The sequence below is a fragment of the Magnolia sinica genome, chromosome 10, assembly GCF_029962835.1.
Source record: "Magnolia sinica isolate HGM2019 chromosome 10, MsV1, whole genome shotgun sequence".
Classification (NCBI taxonomy): Eukaryota; Viridiplantae; Streptophyta; class Magnoliopsida; order Magnoliales; family Magnoliaceae; genus Magnolia; species Magnolia sinica.
Window position 1 is genome coordinate 25,102,978 of NC_080582.1, and position 19,432 is coordinate 25,122,409.

Below are 19,432 nucleotides of genomic sequence, written 5' to 3' on the forward strand. Positions count from 1 at the left end.
GATTATCTCCTACTGTAGCAGCCCGGTAGAACTAAGTCGAGTAGATGATTGAATGTCCAAGTTCAATGTCCAGTACTCAATTACAATGGTTCTAATTCTAATAGATTTTAAATTAAACCAAGTAGGGCTTGCCTTAATTGATTTTGATTCCAAAGAAAGGGAATAACAATTCCTCTTATCAAATTAGATTGGAATAACGAAAAACAAAATCAATTAAATAAAGGCTAAGGAAAGAGAATATTAAATAAGCATACTTAGCTTAGATGGAGCACGAATTATCTCTCGAAGTTCGACGAAGATTGGCTTGAATGGATTAATTAATTCGATGATTTCTTCGAGATTAGTACACTATTTATAGGTGAGCGGATCGCGTCTTCGACTCTAAGGAGCTCTTCGACTAGTCGAAGCAATAATGATATTTGAAAAATCGGGCGCGATAAGCTTTGACCGTTCTACGACCGGTCGAAGGTCTCCTTCGATCGTCGTAGGTCACCTTCGACAGTCGAAGGTCTCCTTCGACGGGTCGAAGAAAAAAACAACGGTGGATTTTGAGTCGAAGTTTTTCGAGTCGAAGATGCGATCGACACCTTTCCTTCGATCGGTCGAAGCAGTTCTGGACTAGTCGAAGCCTAACAGATTTTATCTGAAATTTGTAACAAACTCACGACTGATCGAGGAATTTCTTAGACTGGTCGAAGCAACTCTAGGACTAGTCGAAGAAGGCCTAGGACTAGTCGAAGAATAGACCAAACTTATGTAAAATAAACATTCGATTTATGTATCCAAAATGACCTACTTCTAAGGTCAACCTAAGGTCAGTCAAACCTCAACCATGAAGTAAGGACATTGAAACATTAGGAACTAGTGACCTTGAAGTATGAGCCTTGAAGTCTTGATGTAGTTGAAATCTTGATGTAGCTCAATCTTGAAAGTGTCTTGAGTTCTTTAAAAACTGCCTTGTACTCTTCTTGAAGTCTTGCAGCTTGAGTCTTGTCTTGTGAGCAGTTCTTGCATTCAAGATTAATCCTTGTACTTGTGAGCTGTGCTTGTTGTGAGCTTAGCTTGTTTATGAATGTTGATCCTTGAGAGAGCTTCACTTATGTAAGCTATATATAACAGTGATTTTGGCACCACAAATTTGACAACAGACAGGGATATAAACTATAGCACTTACATGCTCCATGCCATTAAACATTTTGATGCGCACTGATCCAACACCCACCACATTACAGGCATTATCATTGCCCATAAATACCTGACCACCATTGTACTCTCTATAATTGGTGAACCAATTTCGATGAGGAGTCATGTGATATGATGCTCTAGTATCCAAAATTCACTCATCCTTACAATTATCATATAAGTGTTATGCAATGAACATTGACAGCACATAATAACCACTCGTACCTTCATCAGGCTCTGCAATGTTGGCCTCCCAGGAAAAAGCCCCTGAGTTCACTTTCTTAATCTTAGGATTTTTGCAATCCTTCTTCATATGCCCAAATATTCCACAGTTCCAACACTTCAACTTTCCTTTTCCCTTGCCCTTGAATTTGGACCTTGATTGAGAAAACCCATTGTCTCGCTCAAAATTTTGTCCCCTCATAACCAATGCATCAGTATAAGCACACACATCATCACTTTTCTTTCTTATAGCCTTACCTTGAATGACTGAAATAACGGTATCGACGTTAATGGTCAATCTACTAGTGCACAATGAGTCCTTGAATGACTCATACGAAGATGGGAGAGAATTCAACAAGATGCATGCCTGATTCTCATCTTTCATCATTTCTTCTACATCAAACAATTTACAAATAATCTTGTTAAAGTTATTAATGTGATCCTCAACATCAGCCCCCTCTGACATCTCTAGATTGAACAACTGAAGCTTTAAGTACAAACAATTCTCAAGAGATTTCTTTACATAGATGTCTTCTAATTTCACCCATGTACTTGTTATAGTTTTCTATCTCATGACATTATAGATGACATCATACATTAAACATTTTTGGATAGAGGTTCTCACTTTCTTATCCATCTTGTTCCATTCATCATCTATCATAGTTTTCGGTCACTTCTCTAGGAGTGCATCATTTAATCCTTGGATAGAGATTCTCGCTTTCTTATCCATCTTGAATGACTCATACGAAGACGGGAGAGAATTCAATAGGATGCATGCCTGATCCTCATCTTTCATCGTTCCTTCCACATCTAACAATTTATAAATAATCCTGTTAAAGTTATTAATGTGGGCCTCAACATCAGCCCCCTCTACCATCTTTAGATTGAACAACTGAAGCTTTAAGTACAAGCAATTCTCAAGAGATTTCTTTGTATAGATGTCCTCTAATTTCGCTCATGTACTTACTATAGTTTTCTCTCATGACATTGTACAAGACCTCATCTATTAAGTGCAATTAGATAGAGTTTCTCGCTTTCTTTTCCATCTTGTTGCATTAATCATCTATCATAGTTTTCAGTCACTTCTCAAGGAGTATATCATCCGATCCTTATTGAACTAGGAGACCAATCATCTTGACCTTCCATAGTTCAAAAACATTTTTTTCGAAATATTTCTCAACATCGAACTTAGGATTAGAAGCCATTGATATTATGCTTTCAGATTTAATGTGTCTAAACATTATTCTTCGATATCACTTCTTGGAGGATTGCAGAAGCACACATAGATGAATCAAGAAAAATATTTTAATCGCACAACCAAGTTCAATCACAAACAAACTGAATTTAATGTGGAAAAACCCTTGTGAAAAAAATCATGGAATAAAGCGACAGTAATGCAATATGAAAGCAAAAAATTACGAGAGATAGAGATTACCCGATTTGAACAAGTCTTGAATCTCCCTTACAAGCAAAGCTATGCATTTGAAATCCTTGGAATGAATTAGAAAGACCTCTTGATCCTTTCACATCCCATTTACACCCATAATTATAACCTTTATGAGAATCATAATCAAAATCAGAAACAAATCCCGTGTGTGCGCAATTTTACGCTCACTTGATGACACCTTTGATGACACTTAAATGACATCGATAGACAAACACCATCGATGTCATCGAGTAGAACACCAAAACATTATAGAAACTAAATATGGATTTTTAGATTTCGATGGAACTTCAATGGGATTTTGATGTCATCGATGGCATTGAACCCCTTTGATGACATCGAGCATTACACCAGAAAGTGTCCATCAATTAACATGAAAATTTCAGATTTTCTCGATAGCATCGAGCAGCTATCGATGGCATCGAACAACTATCGATGACATCGACTGATCCAGTTGCTGAAAGATTTGAGACATCAACAACACAAAAATGTCTTTCACTTATCTCTTCAGGTTAGGCTATGTTATATAAGATGAAAAGACGGATATTTTCTTTTTGGTGTTCAAAATAGCTTTTACTTATGCCAACAAGATTAAAAGGAGAGTGGTAAAACATTTCTCTAAGGAGAGTTTATTGTATAAATTACATCAGATTTCTTGATCTATACTAGCATTAATCTAGAGTATTAAGGCATTTAGATTGTGTATCTTGATCGGCTATTGTCCTGATTGTTGAGAGAGACCTTGGAGAGGATTGGTTGCATATGTCTTTTAACTCCTGTACACCTACAACTGTACGTTCTCTAATGGTGAGAAGCACTAATGTGAAAACATGTATGAAGTTAAGAACCGAATGTACTTTATATCTAAAGTGGTTGTGGGGAAAGAATCTACCCATTGTAGGATTCTTCCAATAGCATATGTCTCCTCAACCTCTTCACTGGGAGAGAAGCTATCTCCCAACACAAGTCCATTAAGAGTTGTCTATTATATTTCACACCCATAGTAAACTGTGTACACCTAGTACAGTGTGGGCCCCACCCTGATGGTCATGTACCTGATCTAATCCTATCATTGCATTTCCAGATGGACATATGCCATGTGTGTCCCATAATTCCAATATTCTCCTACTTGGGACATTCATGGCATTTTTTAAGTATGAAATGTAATATCTAGTATTTCCTTAATGGGCATGAAGTTTTAGTAGATATTTAATGGGTCCTAAGTACCCTAAATTTATCTAGTCTGTTGGAACTACTGACACTAGACCACGACATTCATCACATGCTTTGTCAAGGCAGGACTAGACGTAATCACATATGCCAATATTCCCAATAACATGGATATCGAAAACATGAGTGCAGAATACGTAAATCCCATGCCAGGTGAAACCTGCATGCGGACTTCTAAGAGCTCCAATAATCTTTATCAAGAGATTCCTTAGCCTCAATCATAACCAACCTTATTTGTTCATTTCGCATGCTCAATATGAATAGAGATCAAAACTTGAATCATCAATTAAATCATAATATTCTGGAATGCATATGCCACCTTGGTGTCTGTATTCCCATTAACCCTGTACACCTTATGATGCAATTATCAGTTGGAATTTATAAATACTTAACTATTATAGATCATCTTCCTTTCAAGGAACCATAGCATGAGCTATTTTTTTCTCTATCTTAATTTAAAATACCATAATATTGTAACGTTTAATACATGAATGATATTGTAAGTACTTACATTGCACCTTATCAAGCTATAACACTCGTGCCATGTAACAAAACTTGGACCTTATACTAATGAGCCATTCAGTGTAGACCAAACTTATTCATCGTATCAATTCCACCCAACTGGCACTACTACACATGAGCTGAATATCTTTATTACCTTTCATTATTCACTTAATTTATCGATCATGTATTCTCACATTTTTTTCCTTTAATCACAACACTGAGACCAACTTCCACTGTTTCCTCATTAATCAAATGATTAAAGGGCAAATGTGGTTTTGAGAAAGGATCTCATGTTGTGTATATCAGATTTCTGAAATTAGCTGTGTATATCAGAATTCTCTGAAATTAAAGACAGATGTCTCCTATGTCATTTTCTAGGTCAAACTTTTTTCATGGACTCTTGGCTTTAATGTCTTGAATGTCAGTATAACTACATCTTCTTCAAAGTGATAACATTACCTGTCCGGACTAGAAATCTTTGTGCATATCACTTTTATGGATCAAACCTATTTATGACCATCACTTTTATTCTTGTTTGTAAACAACGTTGTCGTTATTCACATCCACATTTCATGAACAATTAGAGTATCAAAGCCTTAATCCAACATTAGAATTTAAAGAAAAAACAAATGAACTATTTTTTTTTCAAGCCAATGTAAAAATAAATGCAAAGATTTCAAAAAATTCAAATGCAAACTAATTTATGTATTTGAAAGAAACATAAAATCTTCAACTTCGATTCTCCTACTTAAAAGCCATTCATTGATAACGTAGCGATCTACGTCATTAGGTCTCAAGGTCATGAGGTGCTACTACATGAGATATAAGATGTAAGTGAATGACCCAAAATTGATCTACACTATGATAGATGTGTATAAATTAAAACCTCAGAAACTATCAGACAATAATATTTATATTTACTTTTGTTCATATTGTCCTTGAGTCAAGCTTTATTCCTATGACATTATATCTTTAAGTGACCCTCATTATCGCAAAAGTAGCAGGGTCCGACCACTTGGTTTTGGTCATTCAACTTTGCACCATCGCCTGTTATCTTTCATTTACCCTTACCTTTATTCATATGAACTCTCTTTATTCTCTTTGGGTTATTGCCATGAGATGAGTACGCGAGATGGACACTTTTTGGTCGCTCCCTCCCAAGCCTCTTTTCCTCTTGCATATAGTGGAATATCAACTCAGTCAATGTTCGTTTTTCTTTCAGAGTGTTATAATTGAACTTTAAAATGTTAAAAGAGAAAGGAAGAGAAATCAATACTAAGTAGACCACTAGGTCTTATAGAATGTTTTACTTAAGTGCCCTTAACTTAGTTGCGAGGTCAGCCATGTTTATGATGTGCTCTCTGATTCCATTGCTATTATATTTCAGACATACGAGTTCAGAAGAACCGTTATAACATCTACCTTTTCATATTTAGTAAACCACTTTTTGATTTCTTCGATGAATTCTTTTACGTTCTCTTTCTCAGATATACCCCTATGAAAAGACGTAGAAATTGAATGTTTAATGATCTTTATACTTAGCTTATTAATCCCTTCCCACCTGTTATATTTAGTAATATCATGGGCAGGGTTGGATTTAGTTGGTTTTAGAAGTTGATCTTCGTTCAGGGCTAAGTCCAATTCGATATAACTATGAGTTATTCTAATGCCTCTTTCAATTCCAAGAAGTTAGTGCCATTAAGGGTATGGAGACCTTTAATTTGGGAGAGGATGGATATGATATTCATGACTAAAACAAGGTTGCAACAGTTATCCCATTAAACCTTGAGCATAAAATAAAAGACACTTATTATATTGAACTTTATCTAATTAATGAGGCAGTTGACTAGATTATCCATGATGACGGACCTAATCATCAAATCCTGGTGTGAACCTATTGCATCATCATGACCCCTTCCTTTGAGTCAGGATCGCAACATGCGAGCGATCTTCATAACATGATATTTGTCGAATATAAAAAACATACGCCCAAACAATCCAACACCTTTATAGTAATATGAACCATCTGATTCTATGTTGTTAATGTCATCCACCCCACCCCATTTGGCTCTAGCCAGATGGTGAACTCCTTTAAGTCAAAAATCACCTGTTTCGAGACAAATGCACTTCAAACATTCATAATGCATGGCGGTTGCACAATGCCATTAAATTTAAGATCTAATGGGTATTCTTAGCCACAACCATTTAGTGAAATATATAACCAAGAGTATCTACTAGGCTTAAGAAAGTAGGACCCCACCCAATCCAATTGCCCCTAATGGATATTCTCGATGCCTCATATGCAAAGAGACGAATGAACTTAACTATATGAGTCACTATCTGTAGTCTGTCTAGCCAATAGCAATGCATGGATCTTAAAAATTTTAGATGAGCATGACACCCATAGATGTCATCTAATGCTCTAAGGCTAGTATCTATGAGATTAGGCCTACGTGGCTAATGCCAATAATTCAAATATGCCATGATAGGTTTAACCGCTTCTAATTTTAGTATGATGAGTTTAAACATTATCATTTGTCAATCATGACAATGCACATGTATGGATGATCCTCACTAATTGGCGTTTATATCCCATCCACTCATACTAACCAAAATAAGCAAGATTGTACATATTAATTAATAGACAATGACAATAAATCGGTCCTTAAAGGGGTCTCAATTAGGTGCCTAAAATTAAACACAAACATACCTACAATTGGGCCTCACTAAGGTACTATAAGTGGGTTCAAAACATGGTCACAACCCGGTTCATAAATAATTCCCAAACAAGCCAAAATCATGCCAAAAAATACCCAAAATCTAGCACGAAAAATAGGTAAAAAATAGCCTTAGAACAGTTCTAGCTTGCAAGCCTAAAATTAGACAAAAAAGGTCCAATATTAGTCTTAGAATAGGCCCAACTCGCTGCTTGACCCACTCATGAACCCAAAAAATAGACGCATGTTTTTTTTTAGATAGGGCAAAACCAACTCCCAAAATTCCATAACCTCAAACTCAAACACAACAAGGGTTGAAACCCTAGCCACCCCTCATCTTCTACCAGGTGGAAACCTTAGCCCCACAACTAAGCCCTTCTTTCCCACCGGCACTGGCATCACCCATTTGGTCATTGCAAATCCTCAGATCTAGACCTCACCACCACAACAATCCTTCTGCAAGACAGTTGCTAATAGAGGAAGGGTTCCATCATCAATGGAAGAAGGGTGCAGAGGAAGAAGAAGAAGAGGATGTACAAAGGTTAATTCCGTTGTTGGCCATGGTTGCCGGCAGCGACTATGGTACAAATATTCCCCTTTATGAGTTAGCTTCTTCCATCAGGTTGGTGACGAGGGAAATCCATCAGGTCACAATTGCTTATTGACGATGAGACATATTTCTTCTTTAGTGATCGGTCGTGGATTTCAATAACTGTTGATTAGCATCATTACCATAATCCTTTACAGCACCTTTTAATTTTTAATTTTTTTAAATCTAAATGGAATGGGTTCCGTCGTTAATGGCTTTGGGCAATGCTAAAAAATGAGGATGAGCAACTAGAGAAGCCAATTAACATTGCCAGGAAAATACATCCGAATTTAATTGTTAGATATGGTTGTTGGGTCACATAAACAAGGTAGTGACCATGGTAGTGTAGGATATGATGGTCATGGCTGCCATCTCTTGATCATCGGGATTTATATGAGTTTGAAAAGCCACTGCAATGATTTTTCATATGATTTCAAATGCCATCTAAACATGGTGCTTGTCGGATTCCAAGGACGACGTGAAATTTCAATCTAAATTGCTTGTTTGCCATTGAGATCCGACAACCTCCATTCAAGTTTGAAAATTATCTCTTAGAATACAAGACAATGACCAAATCAATGCATAATATTGCTCTAATACCACATGTTGTATAAATCACAATGAATTCCTAAATCTATACTAACATTAATCTAGAGTATTAAGGCATTTAGATTGCATACCTTGATTGACCATTGTCCTGGCTGTTGAGAGAGACCATGGAGAGGATTGGTTGCACGTTGGTCTTCCGCCTCTTGTACACGTATGACTGCACATTATCTAATGGGGAGAATAACGAGCGTGAAAATGTGTATGGAGTTGGGGACCAAATGCATTTGAATCTGGAGTGGCTGTGGGAAAGAGTATGCCCATTGTAAAACTCTTCCAATCGCCTACATCTCCTCAATCCCTTTACTAGGAGAGAAGCCATCTCCCAACACAACTCTATTGAGAGTTGTCTATTATACTTCATGTCCATAACAAACTATGAACACCCAGTATGGTGTGCCCCCCCCCCTGATGGTCATATACCTAATCCCATCAGATCATTGCATTGCCAGATGGAAATATTCCATGTGTGGTCCATAATTTCAAGAGTTTTCTCCAAGAGTATCTTTGCAAAATGGCTTATAAACACAAATGAAGTGATAGTGAGCTTGAGTCATTTTCTGAAATATAGTATTAGAGCTTTATGGTAGTGTTTATGGTTTTAGGCATTTTTTATTTTTGGTGGAAGAGCAAGGACAAAGATTTCAATTGTAGGTTTGAGGTGGATGTGCAAATAACAAGAATGGATAATTCAAGATATGAGAGCTTGATGGGTTTTTAATCTCCGAATCCCTTCCAAAAAAGAGATTTCTAATAACTTATCTCGATTTTTTGTAAAATTGTATATTAAGGGGTTGATAAGATATGTGATGTTTTGCTTATGACAGTATAGTCATAAGGCAATTTTCTTATGACGAGCTAGTCCTTGAAAATAATACACACACACACACACACACACACACACACACACACACACACAGAGAGAGAGAGAGAGAGAGAGAGAGAGAGAGAGAGAGGTTTGATGTTTTGCTTATGAAGACCTAGTCATGAAGAGCTTGTTCTATTATAGTTGATTAGTTGTTAAAATCAGAAGATCCATGTTTTTAGTAGAGAGAAGGTTAGTGGTATTGTTATGTGTTTTAGAGGGATGTATTAATAGAATGGCAAAGCATTGATGCGCCATTAAGGTGGAGACTGTGAGGGTTATAGTTCATCATCTTAACTTTAAGTGATGGGCATTTTCCTAAGGGTAAACTATATTTTTACTTGTCTCCAAGTCTAGGCATGTTGTATAAGATGAATGATACTTTATCTTTAGAGTTTGGGAGATATGTATATTTTTATATTGGCAGGAGTGAGACAAGAGATGGAAGATGATTTCTCTTAAGGGGGTTTCAATGGCAGATCGAATGCTTTCTGACAGTAGTGATGACAACAATATGAAAGGAGATTGTGTGGTTATTTATAGTAGAATAAGAGGTGGGAGATGATTTAATGTGTATTTCATCAAATTGGTGAGTGTTTATTCTCTACATTAAGTTTTAATTTCTTTATGAAGATAGTGACTTCATTTATTCGCTGCTTTGCCCTTAGATATAGCCCATTGTAGTGAACCATATAAAATATAAGCCATCATGTATGGTTGGGTGATGCCAACAGTTTTGGAATATGATTTAAACATTTCAAATCAATATTTAACACTTCTATTAGATCTAAGGATTTTAATTATTTTCTCTAGCTGATTTTCAACTTCAGGTTGGTGTTTTAGAAAATAGTTAAAGGCCTCATATATGTATGAAATGAAAGAAGTAGAATATGCATATTCGTAGCGCAAGTAATTGTTAATGAAAGTGACGAAATAATGACATTCATTTCTAGAACATATGTTTAAGGGTTCACAAATGTTGTAATATATTGTATAATAAAATGAAAATAGCTTTTTATAAGTTATTTTGGACATAATATTCATAAAATGACATATTAAATTTGTATAAGGAACCTCGTATACCATCAAGCTACTCTTGTAATATGGTCATTTTCAATATGACCTAACATCGTATAACATTTTATAGATTCAAATAAAATCGATTAATTAAATTCAACAAATAAAGCAAGAAATGCATCACACACACACACACACGCACACGCGCACACACACACACACAATTAAACTTTCTCATTCATGTACTCTTGTTTTGAAAAAAATAAATAAATTTATTTTCTGATAATCTACAAACATAAATTAAACTCTAGCACATGCCCGGTACCTATAGGTATCACGGAGGATTATTGTGCGTTCAACATGATTATGAAGATGATAAAAGCCAATCCATAGCATGTCTTTAATAGGCTTGCTCCTCATGTACATCATGTTGCTATTGAATCCAAAATGCACTTGTTAAATTGAGTATTAATGAAAAGAATTTCAAAATAAACGCCAACAAATAAAGTATAGTGGAATCGTCTTTTTGTTAGAACGTTAATAAACATGATAGCTAATGATTCTACCGATGAAGCAAATGGAATTAGACATTTTCTGGTTTTCCTTCCATTTTTCTTTCTTAAAATTAGGAGGGGTCATGAGCTTCTGCTTTTGATTGTTGTTGCAACCTTTATACCCTCTTGGGAGCCTTTCGCTTGCAGGTCTCTTCTAGGATCTCCTTAGCTTGACTTGCTTGAATGTCATTGATTTCACCTTACGCACTAGGTGGCCACAAAACTCTTGAAATGTTGCAATAAAATCTTTATGGTTTAGATCCTTTAGGGGTCCACGACTTTGGCAAGAAACAATGCATACCGATAATTTTATAATTTTCTGACAATATGTGCTACATGTTTCTAAGATCACCTATTATTTACTTCATCTTTTGGATATAATTCTTGATGTTAATAGAAAGAATCTAATCACATCTCTAATCCTATAGTTAGAATAGTCACTAGACACGATCAACTATGTAGATTGTCTACAAGGAGCCTAATCAACAATGGATGTTATTATCTCTAGATTTTCTTTATAGAGAATCTCATGAATGGGATGCATTTAATAAGAGAATGCCTCCCCTTTGTAAAGGGAGTAAAGATAATTTGGAGAAATTCAAATGCAATAGAATTTATCCCTGTTAATCTAACCTCTCTCTTTTATCATAATCATTTTCCTCATTTGAATTTGAATTTCAAGAGAAGAGAGTTTAAAAAGAGATACCCAAATGATGATGTTTTCACTGTAACTATGCTAGACCCACCATGGGCGGGCCCCATGGGCTGCAATCAAACACTTTGGGCCAATTTAACTCCAGTGACAACCAATACACGATATATATTGACCAATGCATTTTGTGTCGGCCAATATTTAAAACCGTGATCCTAATTACTCATTGAATGTGCCCTTCAAATAAGCAGTTGAGGAACCAAATGTTGCAACATTCACGTTTAATGGGTGAAATGATAGAGTTTAGATGGCTAGGATTATGGTTAAGGTCTTCCAAATTTAAATATTTTTTGGGCGTTGCCCATCTGCAATGGGGGTATCAGATCAACGGTCTAGATGACCACACTACCTGCCCTACCTGCACGTATTAGTACTATACTAAGAATGTACTCTTCCAATTCCCCTTCAACCATTTATGTATTTTATACGTGAGCAGTGGGAAAGATGCCCAGGAACCAAGTTACACCAGCACAAGTGGAGAGTTACTTGAGCCAAGAACGAGACAAGAGGCGAGTCATGCTCCAGAAGTTGTTGAATCTCTGCGCTACTTCCAAGGTAACATTTCTAAGCACTAATTACATGTTGAGGCGATTCGGGCCACTTTCAACATTCCCTAGCCCAAAAATCAAGACGGTCAGTTCATTAGGTGGGCCACACGTATGTCAAGTATAGACCGTTGGTGATCATTGTCTAACCCATTTATGACATGCAGGCTAGGCCCACCCAACTTTTTTGAGAAAAATTTTAATACTCTGGCAAAGTGTGATGCTTGATAGGTAGGCGTAGGAAATTACATGCGTGTGGCACAGGCGGCTTGAGTAAAAATGTTCGAATCATGAATCCTAAGTAGATGGCTGATAAACAAACAAGTTACATTGATTTGATTTCAAAACCGGCTAGTTTATGGACACTGAATTGAAGAAAGAAAAGTATTCAAGGGTCTTAATTCAACAAACAAACTCTATTTGTCAAATATAAGGATTGCTCAGCCATTCTTACCTTTTGTATAATGGCCTATGGTAGTTCTAAAACCTAGTAACTTTTAACTCAAAACTTCGCAGAGTTAACTCAACTCGGCCAGAAATCAAGTCTCTATGAAACTCGTGTTTTTTTTTTTAAAATATTTTTTTTGTTATTTATTTACTTTTTTTTTTTCATACACACACACACCCACACACTCCACATGGGTACTCTAACGTAGAATTTTAGGGTGGAAATGCAGAGCATATACCACTGAGCTATGCATCTAGAACGCTTTATAAAATTTGTAGCCAAGCTTGACTTGATTTAGACTCACCATGGCTTTTTGAGTCGATTGACCTGCTTTACTTGGTTGACTTGACGCAACTCGGAATGACTCAAACTGAGTTACTTGCAAAGTTCAATTTGTTTTTAAATAAAAAGATAAAAGAATGAGATGAGGCAACAACGTCCACCACCTCCCGGCATGCATATATGATTTTTTTTATTTTTATTTTTATTTTTATTTTTTTATTTTTTTTAAAAAAAAAACCTATTTTCTACTCATTCAATTCTAAATATTTTTTCATAGTGAAATATCATTCCTAATTTAATTACTAAATATCAAGTCTTTGAGTCAACCCAATTTGAGTTTTTCAATTATGCTACTTATATGTCTGTCCAACACACTTAAGCTCATATGTGCGTCTATAATTTCCAAATTGCCTGTGTATCAACTATCACACTCTGCAAGCGTATCAAATAATTTCCATATCTTGGGACACAGCATGTTCAGAGTTGCCACTGATATTGTTGGATATGGACCAATAGGGTCCACTTGTGGGCAAGTATTAGTGAGTGGGTCCCACACAATTAATACTTGAAATATTATTGATTGAATAACCCTTTCCCAACCACCCATATGGGCCTTTCAGACATATCATGTGAACATACCTTGAAAGTTTGTAAGTTTGTAGGACATTGGAGCACCACATAAGGTGGCCCCCACAATGAAGATGACCACACTCACGAACTAGGCTTGTCCACTAGTTGGGTGAGGCAAAATGCATAACCAGCCAACACGGCGTGATTTTCTAAACAGTGGGGGCCACCAAACGCACTACACTGGCACACTGCTGCATGTAAAGGTGCTGGACGGAGAGGGCTTCCACGAGTAGTTGGACACCAATATGATGTGAGCACCGTTAAGACCATTCATCTAGTGAGGTCAGCAGACGAGATGGCGTGGCGTGAAAATAATCTCATTGGAAAATTCTATCATTTGACTAGCATGCCGTCAATGAATACTTGAAGAAAAAGTAGAGCAATAGTCCCTAACTTATCGTTCCAATGAGGTCAGAAGAAGAAATCTGATAAAAGCTATTTTCAGGCTACCACATTGTCATGATGGACTACCAGTTGAATGGTACAAATCATGTTGAAAATTAGGCAGTTGGGCCCATCAGTGCACCTCATTGGATTTGTCCTATAGGTGATGGGTGCACTCAATCCATCTACTCCATCTAATGTTCATATAACTGATGTCCATGATAATAATAAAAAATGACAGGTACAAGTGGACACCGTTCTCATCGAGAGCAATCTCATAGAGAAAGCGATTGTCGACCTCATTCCTGTTCTCAACATTCGAAAGCTAGTATTGGGGACAACCAAATCTAATATCAGGTACGCATACCTACAAATCATCACATCTACCTTACAATTAAGGGACAGAAACATCTAAATAGTGGGCCATCTTCCGGATAAGTTATATATAAAGGGAAAGCATTTATATAATTATCTCTTATCAATGTGTAAACAAAAGTAGGCTATGGATATACTAAGTTGATACTTCAATGATATTTTACAACTATATAAATATATGTATATATGAGCCCAAATGATATTTCTATGGTATCCAACTCGCCCAATAAACATAATCTGCCACGATGTTCAAAAGAAAAAATAAATAAATTAGTCTACTTGAACATAAAGTGACCCCCACCATATAAAATAATATACACCACTTAAAAAACATCACAATTGATTAAAAAAGGATTTTCGGTGCATGCTGTTATCATGGTTGGGTGCATGTGTTTAACATGTAAGATGTTAACATGTAGGCTCCAAAATTTTCTGACTTTGTTACTTTTAAAATAAAACAATATATGACGGTACTTTAGTAACTTTCCTTCTCAAAATGCAATATCGAGGGGATAATTCTTTATAAATTTGGGACTGAGGAATTTTCCATAAAATTGCTGATATATATATATATATATATATAGAGGCATGCTCACCTATGCACCTATGCACGTGCGCACCTTTGCACACGTGTCATGGGTGTCGAATCCGAACGGTCCATAAGATGCGGAAGCCCATGAAACCTTAGGGGGTGAATTTTCACCCTGATCTAAGATTCTGGTGGGCCATAGAAAAGAGAAATTCAAATCAAGGGAAGAAGCTGTTTGCTTTTTTATGGCCCACCGAAGTTTTGGTTCAAAGTAAAAATTGGTACCAACAAGTTTTTTTAGGTTCTGCTTCACGTGGACCGTTCAGATTTTCGAGACTCATCAGATATGAAGAGTTCTCATAAAAGTTCGTAGGTAGTCCATGCGAACTGGTTCGCAGGTGAGCATTCCGCTATATATATATATATATATATATATATATTTTGTGGTGTTTTCTTTTGTCATTTGAAAACAAGATCGAGTTGTGTTTGATCCTTCATACTCTTCCACTGACATCTAGTTTCTCTTACATGGGGTTTTGTTACATGAATTTTTGAAATTTTTATAATAAATTACTCATATTTCAGTAATTTAATAAATAAGGTCTCGAAGAAGAAACCAAAATTTTTGGAGGTGCTTTTTCCCAGGGAAATTCCCATATATTGCGCTTGTCTGTCAATTTTCTTTTTGGAAAAGTAATAACAAAGTAGAGAATTGTGGGGCCCATATGACAAGTTTATATCATCACTTATCTAACATAAGATCCACCATGATGATGGTATGAACAAAATTCTAGTCAATCCGACCATTAGATTGGTGGCACATGGATTTGAATATTTTTAGCGGCGTATATTATTATTATTATTAATTAATTAATTAATTAATTAATTAATTAATTAATTAATTTATTTATGATTTGGCTTACCTCATGCTTGGATGAGCCATATTTTGGTCCGTCTGATGATAGCAAGCTGATTGCGTACTAACTCATTTCACTAAGCATATTGAGCAAACTCTGTGGGGCCACCGTGATTTATGTATTTTATCCACTCTGTCCTTTCATTTTACCAAATAATTTGATGGCTTGAACCCAAAGATGAAGCATACCCAAAACTTAAGTGGATCACACCACAGGAAGCAATGTGAATTGAATGTCTACCGTTGAAAGTTTTTTGGAGGCCACATAAGTTTTATATCAAGCTGATATTTTTGTTTTCCTTTCATCCATGTTTGTGTGATCTAATGAACATGTTGGATGATGAATTAACATCACTGTGGGCCCTAGGAAGGTTTCAACGGTAGAAATCATTATTTCCACTATTTCCTGTGGTGTGTTCCACTTGAGCCTGGGATATGCTTCAGTTTTGGGCTTACTTCAAAAAATAAGATGGAAAAACGGATGGACGGCGTGGATAAACTACATACATTCAAGGTGGGCCAAAAGAGTTTACTCAGTACGATACAAGCCTACTAACTCAATAGGCAATCAGATTTCTTGATCATAACAGTGCGGTTCATCTTATTGATCATACGTCAACTGATCCAAAATTCAAGTGGACCACACAAGAGGAAAAATGTGAGGAAGGAAATGCCTACTGTTGAAATCTGCTCGGGGTCGACCTGGCCCTAAGAATGTTTCAATGGTGGTCGTTCAATTCCCACTTTTACCACTCGTATGGCCGGATCTTCTTCATTTTTGGTCCACTGGACTAAAATGAGCTGTCAATATGGATGGACCGGGTGGATTTCTCACATACATCACAATGGGTTCCACATAACTTCTGAGCGCAGAATCCCACTAGTCAAAGACAAAAATAAATGAAAAATGCATTTACGTAATTTTCTCTTAAAGCCTTCCCCCAAAATGTTCCAGCTCAGCTCAACAGATCGATGGTCCGGATTACAGAACCAATGCCCCACTTTTCAGATACTGAAAACTCGTGGATATGTACTAGATTTAATTCCTCTCAGTTGTTTCTATTTTAGGAAGGGAAGTGGAAAAGCAAGATACGTACAGAAGAACGCTCCTGGTTCCTGCAAAGTTAAAATCATATGCGAAGGGAAGGAAGTGATCGAACAGATGAACTCTCCTCCATCTTCACCTCTCGATGAAACCGACGGCTCTAAAGTTCAAAGCAGTTTGCAAGGTGATGAGGGAAGTGGGCCTATTTCTTGTACTTGCTTTTCAACCAAGTTCATCTGATTGTGGACCATGGTCTATGTCCCTCACAATTTTTTTGCCTTATTTGCCAAATATCTGATGTGTTGTCCATGAATGCTAGATCCACACCATCTATCTAGTGGGTCCCATCTGTAGATGTCCCTGGGTTGAACATGAAATGATATGGACCATCCTAGCCATATGGCCAGTGGCCTTGAGAACGATGATAGAATGGAAATGGTTAACGGTCAGTTTAGTCTGATAATCGACTGCGAGCCATATACAGATAGGACCCGCTTGATAGACGGTCTGGATTCTCAGCCCCATCTACCACGTGTCAGGAAATGGGCGACGAACATCTTTCCGCATCCAGTGGGCCGGATAGATTGGACGTGAAAATTTGCTTGGCGTTTTATATTAAATTACTAAGAATCTTCGTAATGGGATGAACTGATACGGATTGGATCTCACACAGCCATTTAATAGGCCCACTTTGTCAGAATAATCCAGACCATCTATTCGAAATAAGAACCATCCATCTATTTGTCCACTTGGCAGGGTCACTTATCATTTGGGACCGTCCATCTATTCGGGCCCACCACATGATTGTACCCATCTGATCAGTTTCAAAACACAACCATAGGAAACCAAAATTCTTTCATAGGTCTGATTTTTTCAAATACATGCATGCCATCTATTGTAGGGCTCACTAGATGGACGGCCCTGATTAGTATGTAACCCTGCTAGTGTTCGGTGGAAATGTGCCACACGGGATCATCCCCCATCGAAAAGCCTGATCCCCTTTGGAAACGGGTTTGCACCATGCTATCAATGGGCTGTGCCCATTTAAGTAAACCGGTCGAGCTTTGGTTGAACCCTAAACCCAACCATACAGGCCATCAATGGGCTGAACTAAATTAGGGTTGTCAATGCTCCGGGCTTAGGCATGGCAAAATCAAAATTCTGAATAGGCCCAGCCCGTTGACAGGCCTATTCCGAGTAGCGGGCCGGAGCCCTTTTCATACATACACAGGAACACGTGCTTGATCTGAGCTTTCCATCAGATGGGCAACATATTGTATATATTGCAATTTCACACCATAGTTGGGCCACAGTATATAAAATCAATGGATGGCGCTAGAAATCTGTTTTAACCATCGGCTCACTTCTTACACTGCAACTCACCTGAAGATTGAAACCACGTGATTTTTTTAGTGGAAGTTACCAAAATATTATTTCTAACCTGATGGATGTTATGGATGTTGTACCTTATTTCAATTCATTATGGGAAAAGCCAATATGATAGTTACATATTCACGAGAGACAATAGGTAGATGAAAAGATTTTCAAGATATTTGGAACACTTTTTATATAATCATAATCGGCATAAATTCAATGCTACATGTCATTGGATGGTCGGTGAAATTATGTGGCCGAGTCTGAAAGTTTAATGAGTGAATAGAGAAAAACGTAGTTGAGCAGTCTAAGATGCAGAAGGCGATAGAGAGACAAAAAGTCTAGCTGACATAAGAGAAACAGTCGCACAAAAAGAAACATAACAAGAGAATGATCTAAAGGGATGCTCTTCGACTATTATAACTGCTTGAGTAATGAGAGAATCATTTGAAAGAATAAGCCGCATGGTAAAGATCTATAAATAAGAGAGGAAATCTATGGATCTAAAAGACAACCCAACATAATCAAACCAAATTTGTAATGACCCTAATTTTTGTATGCCACTTAAGACCTCGATTAAAATAAATTAACATTTGACTTTTTGTTATTAATAAAAACCAAGCACTTAGCCTATTTAGTAAAAATACTTTGTGGAATCTTCTAGAATAAAGGCTTCCACTCTATTTAAAGGTAAAATCTACACTATTTAAAGGGAAGATCTACAGAAAATTCCTGTAGAAAATCTCAAACCTAAGAGAAGAGACAAGGAAGCCCTGCAAAAGGAGAACCTCTACCAGCCTTTAAATTTCTATATAAAAACTATATATCTAACTAATAGACATGGTGGCTTAACCCTATGTTCATAGTTTTAATTTATGAAGGAGCTTTTGAATAAGAAAAATGGATTTTGCATTGTTACTGCATATTAAGAAGATCAACTTTGAGATAATTGATTGTGTCAATTTGGGAGATTCGAACCTAAGGATCCTAAAGTCATACCATATTGGAACCTCAAATTCTAGAGTGATATCGACTGAGGAATTTCTATAGCGATATATGAAATTGTATAATTTATAAGATTTTTTAAAAATAGATTTTCACTATCAATTGTAGATATCTGATATTCACATTTGAACGATCCTTTTACTTTTCGAGAATTTGATTATGAGAAAAATAATTGAATGGGGTAGACTCAATTATGTAACCAATGAAATTCATCAAAACTAAGAAGAAGAAAAATCCTTTTTTTTTTTTTTTTGAAA

The 19,432-nt window shown here is 36.5% G+C and overlaps 1 protein-coding gene across 1 annotated transcript in view; it reads left to right on the top strand.

Annotated features, from left to right (window-relative positions):
* Positions 1-17,065, top strand: part of LOC131258201 (U-box domain-containing protein 37-like) — a 34,872-nt gene extending 17,807 nt beyond the window's left edge. Inside the window, exons 2-4 of the mRNA XM_058259336.1 lie at positions 12,079-12,197; positions 14,173-14,288; positions 16,820-17,065. Coding sequence (XP_058115319.1) covers positions 12,079-12,197; positions 14,173-14,288; positions 16,820-17,036 — 452 coding nt within the window. The 3' untranslated portion in view covers positions 17,037-17,065. The remainder of the gene's footprint in view (positions 1-12,078; positions 12,198-14,172; positions 14,289-16,819) is intronic.
* Positions 17,066-19,432: the final 2,367 nt, after the last annotated feature.